This window comes from Leiobunum rupestre, chromosome 3 (assembly GCF_980474605.1).
Source record: "Leiobunum rupestre chromosome 3, qqLeiRupe1.1.hap1, whole genome shotgun sequence".
In the NCBI taxonomy this organism is placed as follows: Eukaryota; Metazoa; Arthropoda; class Arachnida; order Opiliones; family Sclerosomatidae; genus Leiobunum; species Leiobunum rupestre.
In genome coordinates, this window is record NC_143386.1 from 42,071,999 (window position 1) to 42,098,223 (window position 26,225).

Consider the following 26,225-nt stretch of genomic DNA (forward strand, 5'->3'; position numbering starts at 1 on the left):
CAAGCATATGTAACATAATTACTCATATGCATGCCTCTGTATAACATTTCCATTGAAAAAAATTCAATGAGACCTTGTTTCACGCGGAACATACATTGAACGGACCCAAAAATGCATAAATGCTTATAATCCTTGCGCTATTGAAAAGGTTACCATCGAAATGAAATCATGCGATCGCGAGGCACGAGCTAAACTTGACATGGGCAAAGCCAGAAACGCGCGAGGAATTCTCACCCACTTCCAGTGGCGTAGATAAGGCCCCCGCAGACCCCGCAGTGCGGGGGGGCCCCGGAGCTTTAGGGGCCCCCTAATTTCATATCAAAGTATATACTAGATACCGGATAAAATTCCGAATATAGTTTTGCGGGGGGGCCTCGCGGGTCTTAGCTATGCCACTGCCAACTTCCGTTTCCCATCAGTCAAGTTCATGACGCATATTTCGTCACGGAGGTGTAAGTGACGTAATTTACGTCATATCCCGTGAACGAGGTTTCATTAACGAAAATGCTTTTATGGCATACTTATGAGTGATTATGTTACATATGGTACAAGTGAAAGATTTCAATTATATCAACAAGCGCTATATAAACAGTAGCTTTCAGGTCCGGGCACTCCGAAATATTACTTCTTGGCAATTTCCTTGACGATGCTTTATTGAAGAGTATTTAAAAAATTGAAACAAGCCCTAAGAGATGAAATTGCGTTTATTAAGTGAACGTAGGACCAGTTGAATCGTTTCGGCTTGAGTACGGATTGTAATCGACTTTGTTGGCTAGCCAGATTAATCTGCTAACCGACCAACCGAAAATATGGTTTAGTGATCCCACTTTGGAAAAAGCTAAAAAATTGGATTTTCTGAGACTCAAACTTCGTTAAAATATTATATTTATTTAACCCAAAGTTATAAAACTTAAATTATTTATACAAAAAATATTTAGATGTGAAGTTGAGTAATTTGCCAGCTTGAGTACGTTATTAGCTCATCTGGGAGCGGGACTGGTGGCAGCAGATATTAATGCTTCTTCCTCTTGCTCTTTACGGCTCTTCAGCATACAGCTTAAGAGGAAACCTACATTTTTGGAAATGCATTAAACCAAGTCTATAATATTGTTTCATAAGTTTGTTACTTTGGGGAATATTTTACTGAGAGCTAGTAACCGAGTCACGTCATCACAAGAAGAAAATCTTCCCCTAGCGAGGCGCTGTCAAAGGCTACTTGTGACGCGTTAGCAAACGGACGCAAAAGGGCGACGAAGCCCGTAATGCAGTCGGTCTTGTGAATAGCTCTCGGTAAAACTTTTGCATGTGAAGAATAGGAAGCGTCACACTTATGTAAGAATCTTACATACTTATTATTAAACCGATTTTAAACACATTTTGTCAGTGGAAAAGATCTTTTCAAAGGGGCAATTCCATGAAAGATAATTTTAGTATTACTGAATAGCGCCAACAGTCTGAAACATTGTCTTTTTATTTATACGCGAAATTTGTTCCCCCGAGTGGAACTTAGTTTTTGTGGCACTGAGTGAAAACTAAGAAACACTCTTGCGTTAAGTTTGTAGCTACAGAGGTTTTCGCTAGAGCACTTCAGTTTCCCCTTTCCTTAAAAACTGGCTGAGGTTAACGGTAATAGTAAGTGTAGGGAGCTGTTGGCTCGCTTAGCATGAATAGCTTGCCACCACCCTCCTACACAATTTAACACAGCTAACGGTAATGTCTAACCAGTCACTATTTGGCTAAGACCTGTGTGGTTTCCGAGAATCCGAGGGGTAGGTCACTCCGCGAACTCTGTCGTACCTCTGACTGTGCTAATAAGAAAATTCGACCACGATACCGCGGTTTGTTTCAACAGGCTTTCTTCCTTAGTATAGCAATTTAGTTAACAAGGGCGGATTTAGGTCTTAATGGGCTGCAACCTAAGGCCCCGTACAATTAAAGGGCCCTTTCGCGGTCAAAAAAATTAATAAAAACAATACGCGTTATTACTTTTTCCCCTCAAGCGGCAGTTTTCGGAAGCTTGCGTGTGGAAGCAGATACTTTTTTTACAGGTTTGCCATGCATTTTTGAAGTAAAATAAATAATTTAGAACGAAAAAATGAATGGCAACCGTGTTAAAATAGCGCCTGCTTCACCATGTGCCACACACAAGCTTCCGAAACCCGCCGCTCTAGGGAAATGGGAAATGGGAATAACCCCCATTAAAGGAACAAAAAAATTTAAAAAATGGCCACAATTAACTCTTGATTGGGTAGACCCCAAAAAGTGTTAGTCCAGGCACCCAAAGTTACAGTCCACCCCTGATAGTTAAGTACATTCTGAAACCTAGAAGCAACAAACACAGCACCTCACTCAAGGAGAACGCAACCCGCCAAAAGTCGTAAATTTTCTTATGGGACGCTTTAGCGCCTGCTGCCGTCGGAAGGGGAAAATTCGGAAATTGTCTTCCCCATTTCTATAAAACGTTCAGCGTAAAGGTTCGTCCAATGAAATTTATACACAACACTGCGTTAGCGTGTTTAAAGGCTAGCTGCGTTCTCCTGGTGTTTGTTGCTCCAAGCTGAAAGCCTTTACAATAACTTACTGGCCGAGCTGAAAAACACGACGCTTGAGAAAGACAGCCAAGTCCACTGTAGCTCATGTTGCATCGCTTGAACCAAGAACGCTCCGGCGAAAGAGCCGACTGCCTGCATCATTAAAGAAGGATTTAGTGTTGGCTGAAGGAATTACGGTTAAAAGTTGTAATGTTGAAATACCTGGGACGAAAATAGGGTCCCAAAATTGGCTCCCGCGTATCGTAGTCCGAAAGCTTCACCGGCCACACCAGCAATGATGCCGTAGATGCCACCGACGCAAACATAGCCCATCAGGAAAAAGGTGGTGAAGTAGGCTCTGGATGTCATGGAATCTTGAGGTTCTATGAACTGAGCGGGGTATAGCAGTTGCACCGAGACACTGATCCCCACACTCAACACGGCCAAACTGAACTGTGAAGGAGCAGTTCGGGAAAACGTTAGAGCTTGGACTAATTTGGTTCCCCTAAAACACACTTCTTCCGATCCCTCGCCCGATTAAAAATGGGAGAATAGGTGGTTTGGGACCTGAACTTACTTTGATGGACGTTTTGTCCAACATTTTCCCAGCTAAGATTTTTCCGACACAGCTGATTAAAGCTCCAATTGCCCCGAGATACGACAGGAAGTGGTCATCCGGAATGAAGGTCAAACTGTAATTCTGTCAAATGACAAATTTTAATGTTCTATTTGATCTGAGTTTCGCGTTTTTTGTTTGCTCGAAGACCTATTGGTACGAGTTATTAGTAAGTTTAATTTCTTCAAATTTGTTTAGGATTTAGCTATATTATCCCTTTTAATTATGGACTAATCTACTTTTTCGCGTATTTTATCATCCTTCTCACAGTCCATAGGTGGTTTCTTCTAACTTAACTTGCCATAAATAAACAGTTAACTGAAATTTTTATGAATAATCGAAAGTTTGGCGGTTAAATTATCTGTTCCACTGAGCTCTAATTTATAAGTCGCCGGTGAAAAAGGTACAGTAAGAAATGTATTTAATTAAGTAATTTAAATTACCAGCCTGAAGATCCATTTTTGTATATTGCTAAGATGACCTACTTGTTTAAAATATTTTTTTTAAATATGTGATAATACAACGGGAAGATATCGATATTTCACTGCATTCAATGGTCTGTTTTGGAAACGTCTAACGATAAATGAATCGGGTTTTCTACATCTTCAAAATCTGGAAAAACCTTTCCACAAGCCTGTGCATGGAAGGGATTTTCCAAAAACACCTAGCGCTTCCAGCCTTCCAGGATGCTTCCTTTAATAATACCCTAATAGACTAGTTTCATTCCATGATTAGTCTAATATAATGTTTGCAAATTTAAATAAAGCGGCATTTTCGACTAACTTTTTCGAATCTGAAAGTAAAACTAAACCTCTAAACTAGTTTAAACTGATTAACAATGTAACAATCTTGATGTTTTTTAGTATGTTTACAGATGTTAAAGACATTAAAAACCCTTAAAGGCCTAGGTTTTCTTCTGCCTGTCCTCCTTTAAATTAGGCCAACATGTTTAGCGGTTGGCCTACCACGCCGGTATTTGTGCTCCACTAAGTTAATTAAAAGGGGACAGGCAGAAAAAACCTAGGCCTTTAAAAAGCAATTTATGTTAAAAATTTTTATTTTTCCGATTTGCGGAAAAACTTCCGCATTTTATTTTTCCGGATAATTAACAACACTAAAAGAAAGTATTAAATCATGACAAACCAGTTTCACTAACCTTGTAATAAGTGAGAAGGAAGCTAACGGGCAGCATCTGGAAAGCGAAGATAAACCAGAGGATGTAGAATTGTTTGGTTTTCATCATTTGCTTGGGCGACATTCCCAATTGGTCCTCGTTATTTTCGATGAGGTTGTCGAGGCTGGTGCTAGTGGTTCCGTAAGTTGTGGTGGCTCTAGTGTTGCCATTAGGATCGTTCGATACAACCTGACTGTGCTCCGCGGTGAAATGGACACTCTTCAATATGAAATATAGGAATTGACATTTCAATAAATAAAACCACTGTTACCTCGGTGTATAAGACGCGTTATTTTTTAATATACTAGCTTCCTATAAGTTAGAATCGTATTTAACAAATACTAGTTTTGGTCACCGATAGATGCCACTATTACGTAGCGCATCCAGAAAATATTTAACAAATACTAATTTTGGTCACTGATCGATGCCACTATTACGTAGCGCATCCAGAAAATATTTAACAAATACTAATTTTGGTCACTGATCGATGGCACTATTACGTAGCGCATCCAGAAAATATTTAACAAATACTAATTTTGGTCACTGATCGATGGCACTATTACGTAGCTAGCAGAAGATCCAATATTTTCTGGATGCGATGTCTCTTCCGTATTCTAACCACGGGCAGCGTGAGGTATCTATGCTATTTCATAAATCTATGATCAATGGAGATAGCCGTTTACCGTTACCGACGGAAGTTGAAAATCGGCGCAGAGAGTCACGTATACCGTTCTGATTTATATTAGAGAAATCGCTGTTAACGTTAGGTCTATGTCGGATTCTAACTTATAGGGAGCTAGTATATTGTACACGTATGGAAGAAGTCATACCGGTGTTCTTCGTCTCACATTAGAAGGCGTGAACACGAGGGGAATCGCCAATAATTGCACGGCCAAGATGATCAGAGCCGATTTCCAGAAGAGATTCGGTACGCTTTCGAGCAGTTCTTCGTCCGTGAAATACCTGAAGAGTGTAAGGTTATAGGTTTGAGCATAAGTGTATAATATTGGGACATAAGTGTGCCACTTCGTATTCTTCACATAGAAATAGTTATTCCCAAGACAGACTACGTGATGCGTCCGCTTGATAACGCGTGACACGTAGCTTTTGACAGCGCCTCGCTGGGGGGTGATTTTCTTCTTGTGATGATGTCACTCCGTTACTAGCTCTCAGTAAAATATTCCTCAAAGTGACAAAGTAATAGAACAATGTTGGAGACTATGGTGTATTTCTGACCACACTGTCGTTATTTTTACTGATTAGAGCCCTTTACAAGTACGTATTTAAGGCACCAGAGGACTTTCAAATTGGGGAAAATAAAAAAAACGCTTCCAAAGTAAATGGAAGTTTAACAAGAATGTTTTCAGGTTTAGAGATTTGAACCAGCATCCTGTTCGCCTCTAGGGATTCGGGAATTTAGAATTTCGCCTATTTTCTGTTGAATTCCTAAAAGCGCCTACGAGTGGTATAATAATCCATTTTAAAATGTCTATCGCGTAAATTTCAAAGTGATCTATAAATATGTCACGTAGAATATTTTTCCGCTTCATTATAGCGTATTTATAGTACTATGCTCCTAAACCATCATCAAATGTACGTAAACGTGGTATCTCGGAATTACTCGTTCTATAGTTACCCTGGACTCGAAATACGGAATTTTTTTTAGGTATGCCTTAGTGCCTTACTTAATCGTAGTACTAAAAATGAACTATGATAACATAGATAAGATTTTAAAACAGTTAATTAATTCACTTTGAAACATAACGCAATAGACAGTATTTTTCAAAATTACATAACGCGCGCAGTAAAAGAAATTCAACCACCGCCGATATACCGGAGATTCGTGCTTAGTGGCTGTGTTGAGTAACTCTCAAGAATCTGAAAAATTATTTACGTTGTGACCGTTGCTAACGTGACGTAGGATCCTGTTGGGGGCTTTTTACCCTTGTTGTAAATTTTACAAAATATCGTCTGCTGCGCCTTACTCCGTGGTGCGACGTCACGTGACCGTTGGGCAAAAAAACTCTGCTCTTACAGCAGATGACTTCGTTGCTCAACGGATGGGCAAAGTGACGTCAAAACCGGAAGTTAAAAAACCCGTTCAGTTAAAAACCGCTGACCGTTGAGCTCAGTGCTGAGTTTTTTTAGAGTCACTGAACACAGCCAGTATCTTTCCGCCAATAGGCGGTTAAATAAACCCCTCTCTGACTGTCTTGCCCCCCTGTTGAAAAATGCTGCCAGATCCATGCATAGAAAATTCTTAGCTTCGGCAGTATAAAGAGAAACCATAGACAAACCCGTTATAAGTCCAGTCGCAGCAGCACAAACTCTATAATCGGCGATGGATGATCTTTTATTTAAACGCCTATTGTACTAGCCTTTCTTAACCTGCAACTACTCATACAATTTTTTGGGGGCTGGCTTCACTTGTCTAACATTGTTTATATTTTGAATAAAGAAAAAGTGCTTAGGGCTTCTTAAATGGAGTAGAACCCTCCTTGTTTGGGAGGGTGCGAAATAGCTTCTCTCTTTTCTCGCTTATGGCGCTAGTCTAGAACAAGAGTAGAAACCCACCATTATTCTATTAGAGGAAGCGTGCCCGCCCTGAAGAGGTTTTCTCACTTGAAACCTTTATTGTTTCATAATTTGGTGTTTATTTTTTAAATGCACCCTTAATTAACCTGTAAACAACAATATCCGAGCTATAAATTAATTGTTTTCATTATAGTTTGGATATTTATTTAAATGTAATTTCTTAATAATGAGGTACGTGGTTTTAGATTCACGAAAGGCGTTCTAGTAGATATGAGAAAATAATGCACTACCAAAGCGGGGATACCTTTAGTGTTATAATTCCTCAAAAACCACTGTATTTCACACTACGTATAACACGTGTTTAGAAAAATGAGGGGAGGGAATTATGTACTGCCCCAAGTTCCTGAAAAGGTTATACTCCCTTTAAGGCCCTGATTCTTACTTACCCAGCATATGGTTCAGTTTTATTGGGAAGCAAATTGTAGGGATTAACGAGCTTGGTTTGAATGGCGTTGAGACCAAATCCTCCGAAGCCGAACCCGGAAACTACCAAACCACTCATAGATCCTTTAGAGTTTGGAAACCACTATTTGAGAACGGATAAGGAGTTAGCTTTTAGCTTTTTTGATTTTAAAGAATAAATTAACTCACCTTCATAATTTCACCAATGATAACTGCTGAATTGATGCCCGCTCCAACCCACGACAGGAGGCCGTAGGTTATGCAGAAGGGCATGAATCCCTTGGTAATGGTATAAGCGGAAAAGGCCGAAAACCCGCTGTGGCAGAGTACAAGATTTAGTATTACAGTAACCATAATTCATTTTTCAAAACCAGAAGTATATAATATACAGTAGAAGTATCCATTTAGGTTATTAAAATGAAACTTGTACCTTCGCAAGTGATATTCTACAATGGGCGTGAAATTTTTCCGAAACATGGAAGCATACACCCGTATAAAGGTTGAAATTTTACATCGATGCTTGATCACTCCGTAATCGGTGCGCAAGAAGTATTGTCATAACCAAACATTATAGTCAGTTGTAAATATTTCATATTTTTTAAACTTTAAATAACCATTAAAGGGAATAGAACATCCAACGCGTTCTTTATGGAAGACCCCATCAATTTCCTTTATTCCCTTCACAATCAACGATTATCAGCGCCGCTAGTGTGAAAAGCCATGGGAGGCAGCGGACAATATTGGAACCCTCGGAGGGCGACAGAAATACCAGAGGTTGTATTCCCTTTAATATACTGGTTTAACCTAGGTGTTCCCGCCCACGCAAAAGCAACTTTGCTTGTGTGGCGTCGGGATTGCGGGTCATGGAAAAGGTAAATATGTAACAATATGACCATCAATAAGTTGGTATTATTATTCCTGTAGGATAGCGGTTCCCAAAAGGTGTTCACATCGTGGCCAGTCTTTTAAGTAAAAAAAAAAGAGTTGGGGTTCCGCCAGAATTAGGTGGATAATTTAGGGTTCCATAGCAAAAAAAATTGGGAACCGCTGCTGTAGGATGTAGATATTTTAGGAAGTGACAAGTCCTCACCATGTATTACAACCCCTGACGAAGTTATTAGGTATATTTACTTATTTAAAAACAATATTTTCCCGATAAAAGAGTAAACAATTTGGACGGTAACCCGCGAATTGACATGTTTCGAGCAAATATCGTAAGCAATATAAAATTAATGGCTACTTCTATTTCAAGACATGTAAATCTGTTAAAAAGTTTCGACTAACGTGAAAATGACACTTCCAACGAGTAGGACCACTCTATTTCCGTATTTGGGAGCTAATAGACCACCAACGGCCATGAAGAGTCCGTCGCCGAACATGAAGAACCCGTTGACCCAGATCATGTAGCTGTCCGTGAACCACGGCTGTACCTTCATGTGCAGGTACGAAGTGATGTAAGGGCTCATGTTACCCAGCGTGTAAAAATTGCCCAAACTCAGGGCCACCATGAAACTACCGCACACGGAAAGCCATTTTTTGGTGTTGTAGCTCAAATTCATTTCTGGAAAAAACGTGTCAAATTACATGTAGGCACTTTTAAATACACCCACACTTATCACTGGTCTCATATGGCTTGTCAGCGCTTTTAGATTACGGCTTATCTAGCGTTGAACGGTACACATCAATACGTTTTTAATTTAGTTTCATGGCCATTAACATCAAACGTTGTTTTTAAGGTAAAACCAAGGATGTATTAAAGTTACTAAGAATATTTCAGCATAGAATTAACCCCTGGTACCATCCTCACAGCTTTTGTGGAGAAAGTTCGTCTGCATTTAAGGCGTATTCAAGGTCATACCATATAGCAAACTTGAATGGGAAAGCAGACGAATTTAAGCTCCAAAGGCTGAGAGGATGGGAATCAAAATCATGTAGTCCAATATTCTTAGTAACTTCAATACATTCTTGGTATAACTCATTCAGGGTTGGATATAAGGAAATTTTTTTAAGTAGTCAGCCTGACTAGTGAGCCTCTTATCTGAATTTATTTTAGAAGTCACTGACTAGCGGGGTAATAATGGGGGTATTAAAACAAGGACAGCCAACACTTTGCTTTACCCGTCAGAATTAAAATAGGAATTTATTATCACCGGAGTTACAATTTTTTTTAAATAAAATGGGATTGATGAATGATGAATTTATGATACGCCATATTCGCCATTATTTATGAATATATAGATAAATGTTTCACTAGTCAAATTGACGTCTTCGTGTTGTTAAGAAAATGACTCGGCGGCGGCAGTTCGGCTGTCGAGAAAATATCGGCGGCGCTAGGCTTTATGTCTAGCCTTAGCAGTAGACCTAAAGTTTCTTGAAAATATACAGCATTTGGGTATTCTTTAAATGGGTTGGTCGTTATAGACCAGTTTATAAAATACTAAATAGCCTTATCATAAATCTAATTCTTTAAAACTTATAATAAACAATCGCTCCCTAACGTGATACAATTTGTAAAACCTAAGTTTGAGTAAAAGTGATTTACCTAATTGTACGATTCCTACCAAACGCGAGCACTTTGTCCTAATTTTTGTAACAAGCCGTTGACGTTTACTAGTACAACACACTACAATAATTATCATGCAAACTTAATATTACTTACTATGTGGCAATTCTAACTAGTGGTGACCAGCGTTGAACTCGAAACTACGATGCAACCGCTTGTATGTTATTAATGGAACTAGTTTCTCGTAACTGAAAAGGAGAGATATTCAAAACCAATTTTTATTAGCGTTATCTATTTAATTATTTGTAGTTCTGTTTTTTAAAAACCTTAATTGGTCAAAAAATAATATTATATCTTAAATAACACTAATATTTTTAGAAATTTAATTTTTAACGAGTAATTTAACTCAACGAAAAACATAATTGACTGCACTAATGCCAAGATCTTTATCTAAATTATTTTATTTCTATTTTTAAGGGTTTAAAGTTGATTTGACGGGCTTGGCGATTGTTTTCAAACCCAATAAACCTTTGTACTTCATTAAAAAAAGTTTGTTTGGGTGGTTAGGTTTTACCATAAGTTTATAATGATGTATAAAGTGTTAAAACAATGCTTACTGAGAGCCATACACATTTCTCAATTCAACGTCACTCCACGCGTAGCTTTTAGTTATTATTTCGACTAACTCAGATCGTACCGAAGATAGACTTATGTTTAAGCGACAACCGTTGCTTTGTTTTAACAATAAGCCTTTATATCATGAATCCTGAGTGTGGAGGCCGAGGTGGATGCACTTGGAACTGGCGGTGTATTGACACTGTAGGCGTTAACTAAATCGTAGAGTTACCGCTGCAGCAGCTATACGTTAGACAATTTCATAATACTTATACATTTGGGAAAACTAAATATCTTTAATTAAGTCGAATCAAGTAACACTGCTGTTGTTGTTCAACAAAAATGTCCGACCTTGGATAAATAATAGTAGTTCTTACCTGGATATATTACTCTATAGTTCCACGTGCATTTGCTAAGTTTTTGTTACGGTTTCTGCCTTGTAGAAATTATCGCAAAAGCCATTTGCTGGTAAGGTTTTTTTTCCAAGTGATATATCCAGGTAGGAACTACTTATTAATCCAAGCCGAGACTATCCCCCGAGCTTGTTGGCGTCGGTTGCGATTATGCAAGTCTTAAATGAACTTATTAAATATGACGTATTTTCTGATTAAAGCTTGCTTGTATATTGAGCTCCTTTAGTTTCTATGGTGGGGTGGCTTAGCAGCGTTGCCAGACGTACGATAATTATCGTACACGTCGATATTTTCAATGGCACACTATATAGTATGCCATTGAAAATATCGTACGTCCCACAAATTAGCTCAAAAATATCGACGTGTACGATAATTATCGATAATTTAGCTTGCACGTACGATAATGTATGATAAATTTTTTAATTTACTGAAAAGCATTTAAAACTGCACCAGTTTAACGTCAATATTTCACACAAAATTCAAATTTGCCAACAGTTTCCAAGCGTACGATAATATTTTTCTGAAATCGATCATTTTTGGGCTATGGTACGATTATTTGAGTTTCAGGAACTGTCAACGCTCGGTGGCCGAGTGGTTAGCCCTTTCATCTCGCAGAAAGGGTAGCTGGGTTCGATCACAGCTCGTGAAAACTCAGAATTACTTTTTCCACGTTGAGTTTTCAAGTTGTTGGTTAAACGAGCTCTTCGACTTCCCCTTTTCATAAAAACCTGTTGAAGTTAACGGTAATAGCTAGTGTAGCTTAAAGGGCTTGCGACTACCCTCCTACGTATTGTAACCTAGCTACTTGAATTAATGATTTTAAAAGTCACTCGATGACTTAGGCCTAAGGTGGGGCCTTGGATATTAGCCCAGCTGATTATTATGTATTTATTCTTGGTCCTTAATTAATATTTCCCAAATTTTGGTAAATTCGTAAAATTGTGTAGTCAAGTGGTCAAATTTTCCCAAGTTCTTGACCGACGGTTTACATATGAAGGGGCCCAATCATAATTTGTCCCGGGTGTCACACACTCAATACGTATTAACTAAATCAAAATTCCACCTGTTAACCCGCTCTGCGAATTGTTTTAACGTAACTAACGGCAATAATCCCTAGCTTAAATTGTTAAACCTGGTGGCACTAACTATTACCAAAAGTGACATAAGACATAAAAGTGTGTCAACTCTACCTTTGCGCCCGTTAAAATATTTACTGAGATCTAGTCTCACAATAGACTACATAACCTACTAGTTGGAATAGTACTAGCAACGGTATATTTAGTCTATGGTCTGGCGCGATTTCATCTCTTCGATTTATTCTCCCGTAGACCATGGAGAAAGAAGACGTTCTAAAACGCCTCACTCGTCGGCGCTGAAGTGGAGGAAATTTCTAATTTTGATGACGTATTTTCAACCCCCTCTTCTACTCCCTCTTTTTACTTCGCGACAAGCTCTCATTAAACATTATACCGTACTGACACACTTTTGGGTCTTATGTCGCTTTTGCTATTACCATAAGCCTATAACTAGGACGTCTCAAAACCCGGAGCCCGCATTCTCGACAAAGACTTGAGCGGAGCGTGGGCGCTACGATAATCGTGAATTACGGAGTTGTCGAAGAGTTGCATAACTTTAGTAATGTCGTATTTATGTTAATTGAACATTAATACCAAAAGAAAACTAAACGAATTTTATTAAGCTACAAACAGTTTATTAGTACAAATAGTACAATTACAACATTAGTAATTTAAGTCTTTCTAGTTCTTTTTTTTGGCGGAAAAACAAGCAGTTTATTAGTCCAATCTTTTTTATAATTTATAATAAGTCCACTCTTTATTTTTCGCTCCCCCCTCTCTTTTCTTGTCCCCCCCCTCTCTCGCGGCGAAGGTCTCCCTCTAATAAATAATATTTTATTAGTCCAATCTTTTTTATAACTTATAATAAGTCCACTCTTTATTTTTCGCTTAAATTATATCCTGAACGGCAGTGCCTTGTCCCCTCCCCCTCTCTCGCGGTGAAGGTCTCCCTCTCTTCCGGACATTACCGCGAATTTCCCTCTCTCTTCTCCGTCTCGCTCAGAGTCCCTTTCTCTTCTCCCCCAAGTGCGACACACACACCCACACACACACACACACACACACAGCCAACTTTCCCATTGAAGTCCCCACAGTGAGAGCTCCACTCACTCGCTTCGCTCGATCGCTCCGCTCAATTATCTCCCCATAAGAAAATGTCTAGCATAGAGCCCCATGTTTACGGCATTGACATTAACGTAGCGACATCTTCTTTTTCAAATTTTCTACATCTAAAATAGTATCTTACTTGGTAGAGCAGCCAAGCTCGGGTTGATAATTCCACACAAAACGCGTCTAAATCTCAAATTTGAAAAATAAATACCTTCAGAAACACAGTTCTTATTTCTAATAGCCAGTTTTAGGTTCAGATGAATCATTTTGCAAAGATAAGTTTTAATTTTAAGATTTAAAGTGATAAAATTGTGAATAAGCCTTGGCGGAGATTTCTCCCGCGTGGTTCTAAGTTCAAAAACGTGCGCGCACGGCTTGTGCGCATTCATAATGCATTTCGGGTTTATTTCAGAAATGCATAGTTGAGGGCGTATAGCCACTAGGAGGTGCAGATTTTGAATACCTACCTCTTAATAACGGGTATGTGATCGTAAAAATTTGGCCTATACCTTTGCTTACGGGGACCTTATGATAGGCTTATGATTATAGTGTATACCGTGCTACAAGTTTTTATGGAAAGAGGAAACCAAAGTCCTCTGAAGAAAACCCCTTGTGTCATGTTTCTAAATTGTTAAGCCAGGTGGCGCCACGTCCTTAGATATTCAATCTAATTATCTCTTCATCTAAATATTCCTTTGTAACAGCTAGGAGCAACAAACCCTGATATCGCTATAGATGGTATGTTTGGGGGCAAGGTTTTATTGCTTATTAAAGGGCATGAACTACCATATTTACGGTGCACACACACATTTCAGGTTTAACATAAGATAGGATGATTGGGGATAGTTAAGTTAAAAAAAGCTTTAGATTTTTATATTTAGTTTCTACTCCATTATAGCTCTAGGATATTTACTGCCAGCTAGAAGCAACAAAAACACCACCCCACACAAGGAGAACGCAACCCGTCAAAAGTCGTGGATTTTCTCGCGTACGTTTTTCATTGGCTAGACGCTTTAGCGCCTGCTGCCGTTGGAAGGGGAAAATTCGGAAATTGTCTTCCTCCCGCCCGTAAAACGTTCAGCGTAAAGGCTCGTGAGCTCGTCCAATGAAATTCGTACACAACCCTTCGTTAGCGTGTTTAAAGGCTAGCTGCGTTCTCCTTGTGTTTGTTGCTCCTAGGTAACAGAGACGCGCCAGTACGGAACCTGACAACCACGCGCGGCGAGCTAGAAGCTCGTAGATTTGTTATCTTCTTGTAATAAAAGTTGTTTATAGATGTTAATAGATAATATATATATCGATTTCATATTTAATGTAGTTCCCAGACTACCGATCAGAGCTAAGGTATTAATTTATTAAATTTAAATAGAAAGCCTATTCTAGGCTTCAGACAACAACATAGCAGAGAGACTTTGCAAACTCAACGCAGAAGGAGTTGTTCTAAGATTTCACTCAATGCCACAAGCTGGGATCGAACCGGGCTCCGAGGCGGATTTAGGCATGGTCTTCATGGGCTGCAGCCCAGGGCCCCATACAATCAAAGGGCCCCCTTCGCGGTCAAAAAAGAAATAAAAGAAATGGGCGTTATTCATATTTCCCTCAAGCGGCGGTTTTCGGAAGTTTGCGTGAGAAACATGGTGAGCAGATGCTATTTTAACAGGTTTGCCAGGCATTTTTGAAGTAAAATAAATAATTTAGCACGAAAAAATGCATGGCAACCCTGTTAAAATAGCGTCTACTTCACCATGTTCCACACGCAAGCTTCCGAAAACCGCCGCTTGAGGGAAATAGGAATAACGCCCATTTAAATTAACAAAAGGGCAAAAAAAAAGAAAACTTTGACAAAATGGTGAATGAATCGCCATAACTAACTAACCCAAAGTTGTGTAGGCCCCAAAAAGTGTTAGTCCGGGGCCCCCAAAGTTAACGGTCCTCATACTGAGAGGCAATGGTGCTAACTACTTGAATCCCAAATAGGACGAAACCGGTCTACCGTTGGAGTTTCTGGCTATTTTATTTCATTAAGTATTTTACTCGAAAATCCATTTGGTCCGAGATTCGCGTCTTTATGTTTGCTCGAAGACCTATTGGTACAAGTTATTTGTAAGATTTTAAATTTCTTCAAATTTGTTTAGGATGTAGCTTTTTTATCCATTTTCATTATGGACTATTCTTGCTATTCGCGTATTTTATCTGTTTTTGTAATGCAGTCCCTGTTAAGAAACTGTTAACACTATGTGGAATGTTAAAAATAAGAATTAAAAGTTTCAAAACTAAATGTCAAAAAGATAAAAATTAAAGGTTTTCTTAAAAAGTATTTTGTATTTTTAAACTTGTTTTTCTGTCGTTAATGATGTATTCGTACACGTTTTCGAGTTCTACAAGCCATTGTAATGGCTGCCAGATGAGACCGGGGACCCCCGCATTGTTCGCGGATTCTCCTTTTCTAGAAGGGCCAAGACACGTGTTAAGTGTTATCTCTTGGGGGGAGCGGAAAGCGAACGAGCGGGGTTTAAACGGTATCTTCTGGCTTTCAATGAAAAAGAACCACTGTAAATCGGAGAAAACTAAAGCATTGACTTTTCGGACGCCAAAGCGTTCACCTTGTAAAAAATAAAAGTCCTCAAAAATAAAGCGATATTTCTCGGTTTTAAATAGACTCTGTTTCACTAGTTATTTCACCAATTCGATCAAACGATAGTTTAGTGGATTGTTTCAGTCCGATTCGCTAAAATCAAACGCTCTCCTCAAATTAAAATTGTTACGGGAAAAAATAAACCGAAATTCTTCAGTCCATAGCCGTGGTTCTTATTAACTTTTATTTTCAACTCGACATTTATCTGGTGTTTACCTCAGTAGAATAGTTTCCCAGGTCCATAGAGCTCTTGGCTTTCTGCGTCGACAGCTTCATGAAGGTTTCTGCGGTCAAACATAACTTGAGGCCTATCTTGGAAAATTGCTTCGCCGTGTGTTACACAGGCCGAAAAGCCCAAGCTTAAAATGATCCAAAGAATTAAGCAGTTTGTTTTGCCAGCATCACGCGTGTTATTAAAAACTTCAACTAGTTAGCTCTTGTCTTGCCTTGATGTGACTATAAACTTTATTGTTCACAAAGCTAATATAGCACTAAATCCGACATCAGATGTTATCAAGTCTTTAACTCAGAATCTAAGTGGGCTCTTCCCTTCATGTGGACCGAACTTCGGTAAAAAAAATCAGTACCATCCTTTGTTAGGAACTCTTTGCAGGACTTTCCGAAATGTCTGCCGAACTGCCCTAAATTCATCCAATTTCCATAAAAATTACTTTTGCCAGATTTAAGAAACTTAGAACTTTATATGTTTCAATAAATATAAATTGAATAATAAAAAGTCAGAGAACAAACAAAACATTTCAAAATAATATTTGTTGGGATTCAGGGATCGGCGTTTTCTAAAATAAGCAAAAATAATCGTAATTTGAAATACGTTGAAGCATTTAAAGATGAGACACTTCAGGCTCATGCAAGATAAATATAAATTTATTCAATTTACTGGTCACCCTCTGGCTACGGGCCTGGCCCATAGTTTATTAAATCCACTTAAAAATTCAAATAACAGTTTATTGTACAATCATAAAGTCCTTTTATATCGGATTTGAACTCCAACTGTGCTTTTGAATAACGTGAACAGAGTGAATATGACTAAATCGTAAAGCAGCGGCACCGACATGCCCAGCCAAATTCCCAAATAACCTCCAATATTGCTGAATATCTCCACGTACTAAATTATTCATAACGAAAGTCAATTACTTTTAGGATATAAAACACGAGGAAAGTGTATTTCTCTTACCGTTATTTGTGGCTTATGCACAAATACAACCACGATGTTCCCCCTTAGTTCGTGGAAAACCTCCATGTAAGTTCGGAAGTATTCTCTATATTGTGGATTTCATTTGTTTAAGTGATTTCAAGAAATTATTTATTTCTACTTGGGGGAAAAGGACTTCAAAGGATGAAAAAATAAGCGAATAAGTAGATTGGTCCATTATGAAAAGGGATAAAAAAGCTAAACCCTAAACAAATTTGAAGAAAATTAAAAACTCGTTTTGAAATTTTTAATGTTAAGGATTAGTTTCTCTTTTCGGTGTCATAGTCGCAGGCCAGCCTTCCCGCACGGTACTGACGAGTCCCAAATAGGACGAAACCGGTCTACCGTTGGAATTTCTGGTTATTTTATTTAATTTAATTTAGTTTTTCACTCGAAGATCTATTTGGTCCGAGTATCGCGTCTTTTTGTACGAGCTTTTTGTAAGTTTTTAATTTTTTTCAAATTTTTTAGGGTTTAGCTTTATTATCCCTTTTCATAATGGACTAATCTACTTGTTCGCTAATTTTATCATCCTTTGCATTGCAGTCCATAGGTGGTTCCTTTTAACGGAAATGACTTCATATTGAGACGATTTTTAGCGTTGCTTCCAAACCCCCTCTTGTTCTAACAGTAAGCTCCGCCCCCCTAACAAAATTAGATCAGTCTAGTATCTCTTTGGTTTCCTAAAACTCACGTCTGCCGACCCGATTGAAGCTCACAACGAAGTAATTTTCTCTAAGTAGAAATAAATACATTAGACAGATTCACAAATAGCTTACAGGGAATTAAACAGTTAGAGGGATGTCATTAGAGGTTCGATTTTAATGCTTTTATTTATACTAGATGGCGCCAATTTAAACCTTTTGGCGGTAAAGGAAAAAATTTATTTATTAAACAAACAACTATAATAATAATCAGATTGGCTAATAATACGGCCAGCTTTTATCACGCGCTGTTCGCGTTATAGCGACCAATCCAATCGCCTTATTTTCATGTACAACGATTTTCCCGCTAGGTGAATTTTGGCGCTCGAACCTCACATAATTTTTATATTGGCTTCAATGCAAAACGGGTGTTATTAACGCTTCTTATACGCTTAATTTAAAATATAACATATATATCGTCAACTTTTGCAATTAAATGGTAATAATACATGTTACTTTATTACTATTTACAAGGTAATTGCGTAAAAATGACCATAATACAATTTTAATATGAATATGTTTAAGTTCCCCGCCTTTGGTCTATATAAAAAACTATTCTAAACAAAATATTCCGCTAGCGGCACTCAACTCATACAGATATCTTTGGCTCGTAGGTTAACATAGAAACTTCAACGAATGGGTTGGCTGCTGTAGCGCGAACAGCGCGTGATCAAAGTTGGCCGTGCTAATAACCAAGGCCCCACCTTAGCCGGGCTAAAACTTAAGAGATATTTTATGTAAAAAAATAAAAACTATAAATAATAATAATAATAATCAGCTAGGCTAATACCCAAGGCACCACCTTAGGCCCAAGTCATCTAGCGACTTTTAATGCCTTTAAACAGGTGGCCGGGTTACAATGCGTAGGAGGGTGGGGGCAAGCCATCCCTACACTAACTATTACAGTTAACCTCTACAAGTTTTTATTGAAAGGGGAAACCGAAAAACTCTTGGAAAACTCTTTTAACCAGTGGGGAGATAACTTGAAAACTCTACGCATAAGGAGTGCTTCCGAGTTTTCACCAATTTTAAACTCATAAAACGTACGGCATTAAAAGAAGCATGGAAAAAAAAGTTTTTAGATTATTACGTTTCAGACTGTTGGCGCCATCTGGTAAGACTTAAGGTATATAAAATCTGCCTCTAATGGCGTTACCCCTGTTAAAGTATCTTCTCCCGTTGTTAAATGTGTATCGGTCCAATGGACATAAAACTATCGGAAAATATTCCTTACATATTTAAATATATTAGTTTTGTCATGCTGTATTCGTAATAATCCATCCTATTTAAGAAAAAGAATCATGTGTGATGAATCATGTGTGATTGACTTTCTCGTGGAAGACGTTCGTGGTCTAATTTTGGTAAGATATACTTACACGCAAGCGACCCGGCAACTTTTCTCGCACTTGGACCTCATTGACGTGATGTTAACTTGACAAGCCTCTGGGATAAGGCAAATAATTTAATTTCATTAATTTATTAATTAATTAGTCATTGGCGTCACTGAGGGTGGTGTCACCCGGTGCCGAAGCGCGTGGTGTCCCCTCATAGACCATTAACTAAATATTTTTTAATAGACCTTTCTATAAATTCCTAGTTAAACAGGCCAAACACTTTCACAAAGACAACATAGCGCTACTTCATTAGGACTTGCAAATTTATTTATTTTCTGCTTATGCTTATTCCAATTTGATTGGTATTTTCTGAAGCGTATCCCATAAAGTCGATTTTCAAAATATAGCTAAAGTAGCCTACGTGAAGATAGTATATTTCAAAATATAGTAAGTCCATAACTGAGCTATTTACTAAATCAATGAGATATAGTTAATTGACTATATATAATGGTTTGAATAAAAATATAACCGTTAAATGAGTAGGATTTTCATAAAAAATCAACTATTTATCCAGACAACTAGGTTGGCAGGTTTGCCAGAGAATCCTTTTTTTTTAGCCTCCCTGGTTCATGAATAAAACTAGTATTTTATAGAATGGTCTATTGTTTGGCACTAATGTTACTTTTAATTTGTAAATAATAAATTTCAAACTATAGCAGTAGTATAGTATAGTATAGTAGTAGTAAAACGTGGAAACGTAAATTGTTTGTTCGCTATAATTAACAGGTACTTTTTTACTGTAAGTAGATGCAAATAAAATATGATGTCTAACGTTAGACAACCGCAATAGTCATGGCTTCAACAAAATGTACATTTAATCGCTAAACAAAGTCTGTAGTTTTAGCATAAGTGTATAACATTGTCAAAAAAGGTGTGACACTTCCAATTCTTCACACGCAAAGGTTTTACTGAGAGCTATTCACAAGACAGACCACATTACGGGCTTCATCCTAGTTTTGCGTCCACTTGCTCCCGCGTCACACGTAGCCTTTGACAGCACCTCGCTAGGGGGAGATTTTCGTCTTGTGATGACGGCACTCTGTTACTAGCTCCCAGTTAAATATTTCCCAAAGTGAAAAACTTATGGAACAATATTATAGACCCATGGTTTTACGTATAGTAATAACAGTTTTAGTATTACTACTAGGCAGTAGTAGTTGTAGTGACACAATCGAATTTTGTTGACTCAAAATAATCCAAAATGGCGTTTATATACAAAAATGAGCGAATTGGAATAACGAGGCGAAGAAACTTAACCATTTCAGAAAGCGGATAAATACATTTATTAAGACGAAAGAATCACCCCCTTTTTTGGATGACACCTGATGTTTAGCGCACCCATCCCATCCCCTAGTGACGCTACTGGTAATTAGTACGTATCTTACTTCTCGTGGTCAGGTTGCAAGCTCTGAAGTTGCCAATAAATGGTTGAGGTCGGGGTATGCAGCCGCAAGATTCGTTTAAAAACCGCCACATGCAATCGTAATAGCAAGTCTGGAAAGTCAATTGTTATTTTATTTTCACTTTAGCGCCATTCAAGGCGCCGGTAATTAAATATTTACAATTACCTGTTCACTAACGTCTTTGAACTGCGGTTTTTTTTCGTAATGAGCCGAGTAATTGTAACATCCGGTCACATACGGGGGTTCCAAGCGGTAGACTACGGTCTAGAAGGGTCAGTTCGTTTTAGTTTTCATCGATCCCGCGAAGAATAGGTGATTTCTTTTCGCTTGTTCCGGGATTTCGGAGTAGGGTAAGAAGAGTAACGCTATGACATCATTTTACTCCGATTCTGTGGTGGCGAATAGTTTGAGTTGGAGTAAAAACGTTTTTCCAAAATGACTGCCTGGGGTCTTTTTAGCGGATAAATTCTGGCTAGCAGACGACAAAATCCGATTTACTCTCTTTACACCTCCTTTTCAGAAGGAGTAAAAAGAGTAGCCCTAAGACTCCGGAACAAGCTAATAGTTTATGGGGCGGAGTAATTCACATCCCCGGAACAGGCGAATAAAACGTTTTAGGGTAAAAAGAGTACACTTTTACTCCGAGAACAGGCGAAAAGAAACCATCTAATATTACTTTTTTAAAATTGGCCTTGTAGACGCCGCCTATGGTGATGAAGTAGGACCGGATATGTCTCGTTGGAATGTCCTTGGGGCTATGGATGAAGACGTCAACCCCTAGCGCCACGGTGGCGTTTTCGGCTTGCGGCACGTGAGTTTCGACTCCGTACATGAATTCTGTATGAAATAAGTATCCTATTAACCAAGGCGTCTTTGGCAAAGAATGTCCCTGATTTGTGTTACCGGAGTATCCTCCTTTGTTCCTAAGAGGCGTGGCCCAGTCCGCGTTGATGACCGTGCATGGTTCGACGCCATTGAAAGCCCACGCGCTATAACCAATTTAGACTTAGTTTTCAGCTAACAAGGAGACGACCCGAGGTGTTTGAACTAAATCGGTATTTAGTTCAAACTCGAGGGATTGGTAGACCTTCATGTAACTTGATAAATCCTAAAGGGAATTTATTCAATGGGTAACGAAATTTTTTTTTGACAACATAAAATGGAAATTTTTCCTATTCAAGCCATATCGGTTCATTTTCACCCATTTGGTTCAAATTGATCAAAATGTGATCAATTTTGATTTTTTTCGTCAATTTTAAAAAAAATTATATTTTTGGTATTTTAAAATTTTTAATTTTTTAAAATCTTTCACTGGGGAATCGGTCCAAATCCCACGTTATTTTCAATGGGAAAATTTCCATTTTATGTTGTTAAAAATATTTTTCGTTGCCATGGTAAAACCGTTGCCCATTGAATAAATTTCCTTTAGGATTTTTCAAGTTACATGAAGGTCTACCAATCCCCCGAGTTAGAACAAAATCAGTTTGTAACACCTCGGGTCGTCTCCTTGTAAGTAGAAGAATCTCTCGCGAATGTAGCTCACCTGGCACACTGTGTCCCGTTCATTAAGTCGTCGCTGTTGTTGTAATATCTGAAAGAGCATTTCCTCAACATGTCGATTTGGTATTCGGGTAGGTTTGTTAAGAAAGATATGTCGTCTCGATCAGGAGAACCCACCTTAAATGACGTAAGAAAATTAAATTATTCGTATAGTACGAAGTCATTTAAGATTGCCATGGATTAATCAAGGATCCTATATGTTAGAAGGATATGAGGCGAGGGACGAAAAATGGCAGCGCCGTCGGTGGGTCATGCGCGATAGAGAATCCGTCTTTAGATTCCGTCAAGGACAAAACATGGAGGAAGCACCGCCAAAATATGTCCTTGAAGGAATAGAAACAAGACGTCCCACGTTTAGAGGCTCTCTTAATATCGACGGTGCTGCCGGCGTTTTGAAAACACGGGCTGGCCGGAAGGCTACCTATCCTTCTCACATATAGGATCCTTGGATTAATCAGCATCACTGCGAAACTCACTTGAAATTTGTCCGCCAAGAGGCAGTAACTCTGGGATCTATTACACAGGATGTAATCGAATAAACTGCAAAATACAAAATATATAAGCATCCAGCAAGAATTGGTACGTCTAATAGAATACGGTGTTTACAAAGTGTTATAACATATTGTGATCCCCGGTAGTTGAGGGTCCTTGTCAATGAGAACTTCGGCGTCCACCGACGTTTGGTAGGAGAAATAGAGATTGAGGAACGCAATCAGTTGGTACAAACAGATGAGCAAGCAGGCGAGGCACACCAGGTACTTTGTCTTGTGGAAGAAGTTCTTGAAGCATTGGGGATTGCATTTGAATTGATTGGACCTGCCTGTCTTGTACTTGAAGCCCGCCCTGCTTTTGCACGTGAAATTGCTGGCTGGTCGGAACGCGTGCGTCAGGGATCTGGCCATTTTGGACTCCCTCCTAGGGTGCGATTCTTTGGACGCCAAACGTGGCGAGGGACTATGCCCCAGATTCCAGATGCGGCGCAAATTGTTGGCGAAGAAGACGTCATAGACACCGCTCATGTCTCGCTCCGGGTGCTGCCGAGAAAAATTGCGTTTGTTTAGCGACTTTTTCGACAACTCCATCGATTCTCTAGATGTGAAATAGCCAACGGTTTTCCCGCAACTGCCCAAATCCTCGCGAAAGTGTTATGGTTAACCTTAATCGTTTAAGAGCGGCTGTTTCGGATTTAATATGCTCACTTTCTCTCGAGATCAATATTTTGAATTGTTATTCTTTTATTTTGTCCAAACAGTTTATTGGATACTTTATTGAAAGACAGAGAGTTTGCTCAGAGGTAATACGATTTGCGCACGATTAAAAATACAGGATAGCGTAAAACAATGAAGCACGATCGAACCATTTTGGGGGATACAGAATCGCAATTTGAAATTGAAAACGTTAAAGACGAATTAGTTTCGGTAAATAAAGATCTATTAACAGAATTCGAGAAAAATAGACTTAGACTAGAAAACATCGATATTGCCCGTAGGTATAGGCGACTCAGAAACTGAAACATGAGCTCAGTTTTTTTTTAATCAAAGAAGAAAGGGCTGATTGAGTCTGCGAAGACCGCGAGCCCGGCGAAGACACCATCTGATTAATCAGGGCGAGATATGTGTAACGGCCACGCCAACGGGGGGATACGTGGGGACAGGGGCGGGGACACCCGTGGCGGAAGTATTCCGACCACCCGTTGGGGGATTGGTGGTCGTCCTCACACGGCCTTCCACAAACTCTGCCTTCCGGACGCCTGGGATTACAGTAGTGAGCCACTACTCCCGGCCATGAGCTCAGTTAGCCGAAAAAATTAAAGACTTATTGCGTAATCAATTGGAGCTGTACTTCGATTTTTTACATAGTCCGGCATATAGAAGAGGCCCCTACCGCCAAGGGCAGTGACGTTATATAATTTTTAAAGCGCAAACATACGATGAAAAAATGGAGATTCTCAAAAGTAGTCCGAAGCTTAAGGGAATGACCATATACATGACTATGTCATTCCATGACAAAACGACCTAGTTTTTTTTAATTTTAACACCCGACCCCTTTCGATTTCGCCAAAACTTTGTATACAAGGTTTTTTGGGCCTAGGAAAACGATTTTGACAGTTTCATAACGATCGGTTCAGCCATTTACGAGATACAGCATACGCGTTTTTTCAAAAGTTCGCCTTGACCCCCTAAATGTTTTCTAGTATATCTTATGACATAATTATCGCAAAATCACATGTAATACCTCATTTTAAAGACAATGCGCACCCTAATATGAATATTTAATCAGAGTTGTCATTTGACGTAAATGTCATTAAAATCTGGGCCTTTAAATAATTTGACCTTTGACCTTGCCCAGACACCTCAGTCGTAGGTCAACGATTTTAGCATTTTTAAAATTCCCACTATCGAATACATAATAATCACTCAAAATCTCAAAGTAATATTTGTAGTTTTCGAGATATTAATTTTTGAAATTTACCCCACCACACACAAAATGAAATACCAAAACCATTTATTTTTATAGTTTACACACCAATTAATTTTTTATTTACACAAAACAGCTTAAACTTCTTTATACATGGAAAAGGCTTTGGTAATTTTATTTTTATCGTGTTCTTTGATTTGATAGCCTTTCGAATTTGGTAAACCTACAAGAATTTCAATTGCACATAGAACATTTTCACTTGACACCCAACTGCTATCGATCCTTCTGGGCCATGTGTATTTGTCCGAAATACCAGGGGGACGCAAAAAGTTTACAAAGAAGTCTCCAAACTCTTCTGATACTTCCTCAATTAATCCAACGTAAAGTTGGCCTTTGTAGACGCTGGCTACCAAATTTTCCACTTTAAAGTTTTCAGCCTCTTGATTTCGAGTATCTGACAATTCTAAAGTCGAAACCTTAACTGTGGTTAGCGAATCGTCATTAGATAACGGAGAAACCATGATTTCATTTAACGATTTCGGAACGAATTTATGAAACCCTCGAGTTCCTTTTACTGTTATGGCTTTAGAAAACCTTTCTTTTAAAAGTTCCTTTTGTCGCTCAATTTCTTCGTTTTTAACATAGATGAACTTGATATTTTCGAAGTTTGATAGGCAGAAATTAAACATATCTGTTGGAGTCAAAATCTGTCCAGTCACTGGTCGCTGAAGACTGACTCTTGCTGTTTTACGCTTCACTGTTCCGCCAATTCCGTCACAAGGTCCCTTGCCATGAGATGTGGCAAAAAAATGCCATTCAGCGTCCAAACCAAAATCTTGTTTGTGGCAACAGAGATTAGAAAAGTTGTATTTGTTTTTATACTGTCCAGCACATCCATCCGTAAAATAAATTAGCTTTCTAACATTAGGAACATGTGTTTTTATATTTGGAATTAGATAAGTTAAAAAACTGTGAACAGTATTGGTTGTATGTGTTCTGGTATCACTGACAATACAAAAATTTAAGTGGTTAAGTTCTCCGTTTTCGACTACCCTGAAGTAGATTACGAAGGGATGCACTGTTATATTTTCAAAATCTTCTAAAAGGTTCGTTAAATATTCATTTTCAAGTAGACCATTTTTCCCAGGACAGTCCTTGCACACCCTCATCATACAATTCCTGTTTTGAGTGTCACACACGGTGAGCGCCATGAAATCGATATCACATTTTAAAGGACAAGGAGACGGTAGAGCTGATATCATTAGCTTGACATTTTGGTGATAGGTGCAGACACACACTGAATGTGTACCTGACGAACCTGCTAATACACACCAAGGTGGTCGTAGATAACAAAATGACGAAAATCCTAACGTCAAATCATGCTCTTCCTTGAATTTGTTATAGAGCTCTCTCAGGTTCAGCAGTACAAGCCTCTTTTGATGATGTTCTTTTTGACCTGTCTCGTGGTTTCTAACTGACACAAACTCCTTTTGTCCAGGTGTCATACGACTGTTATCGTCATTTTCGTAAAATTCAACGACCTTTGATTTAACGTCTTCGGTCAATATTAATCCCTTCGATTGTTTCTCTGGTAGCGAAAGAATTCCTTGACTAGATTTAAGATTCCTGCTTCGTTTGACCATGTATTCTGGTGCTCCAAATTCCTCCATTGTGCGTTGTATTCCAAATGGTGACAAGGTCAGGATCTGAAGCTTTTCGCCGTATGATGTCTTGGAGTTATTGAATTTCTCTCTCAGTTCGTTCAAAATATTCTCATATAATCGATGTTCTTCGAGCTTTCTAAAAACATCGTCCGTAACCATATTATCGTCTGTTTCATCAAGAGAAATTTCCATTGACTCT

General features: G+C 38.6%; 2 protein-coding genes across 2 annotated transcripts; both read right to left on the minus strand.

Moving 5' to 3' along the window:
* Positions 1-868: 868 nt before the first annotated feature.
* On the minus strand, positions 869-8,879 carry LOC149951820 (apicoplast pyruvate carrier 1-like). Its single transcript, XM_090168249.1, has 9 exons — positions 8,603-8,879; positions 7,508-7,634; positions 7,303-7,442; positions 5,152-5,284; positions 4,304-4,540; positions 3,109-3,231; positions 2,754-2,984; positions 2,582-2,684; positions 869-1,069 (listed from the first exon to the last, which is right to left on the minus strand). Exons 1-9 carry the CDS (start codon positions 8,875-8,877, stop codon positions 981-983), a joined length of 1,458 nt encoding a protein of 485 aa, XP_090024375.1. The 5' UTR covers positions 8,878-8,879; the 3' UTR covers positions 869-980.
* Positions 8,880-16,646: 7,767 nt separating this feature from the next.
* Positions 16,647-23,026, minus strand: LOC149951821 (degenerin mec-10-like). The gene is made up of 11 exons (XM_090169680.1): positions 22,551-23,026; positions 22,421-22,484; positions 21,928-22,061; positions 21,288-21,373; positions 21,061-21,221; positions 20,550-20,648; positions 20,367-20,475; positions 18,964-19,030; positions 18,822-18,869; positions 16,866-16,950; positions 16,647-16,796 (listed from the first exon to the last, which is right to left on the minus strand). The coding sequence occupies exons 1-11, from the start codon at positions 23,024-23,026 to the stop codon at positions 16,647-16,649; spliced, it is 1,479 nt and encodes a 492-aa protein (XP_090025806.1).
* Positions 23,027-26,225: the final 3,199 nt, after the last annotated feature.

Coding starts and splice junctions, on each gene's coding strand:
- LOC149951820 (XM_090168249.1), bottom strand. CDS start 8,877: ATGAATTTGAGCTACAACACCAAAAAATGGCTTTCCGTGTGCGGTAGT. Junction 7,635..8,602: donor GTTGGAAGTGTCATTTTCAC/GTTAGTCGAAAC, acceptor ACTCTGCCACAG/CGGGTTTTCGGCCTTTTCCG. Junction 2,685..2,753: donor GGACCCTATTTTCGTCCCAG/GTATTTCAACAT, acceptor TTAATGATGCAG/GCAGTCGGCTCTTTCGCCGG.
- LOC149951821 (XM_090169680.1), bottom strand. CDS start 23,026: ATGGAGTTGTCGAAAAAGTCGCTAAACAAACGCAATTTTTCTCGGCAG. Junction 22,062..22,420: donor TCTTGGCGGACAAATTTCAA/GTGAGTTTCGCA, acceptor ACGTCATTTAAG/GTGGGTTCTCCTGATCGAGA. Junction 16,797..16,865: donor TGCATAAGCCACAAATAACG/GTAAGAGAAATA, acceptor TGAATAATTTAG/TACGTGGAGATATTCAGCAA.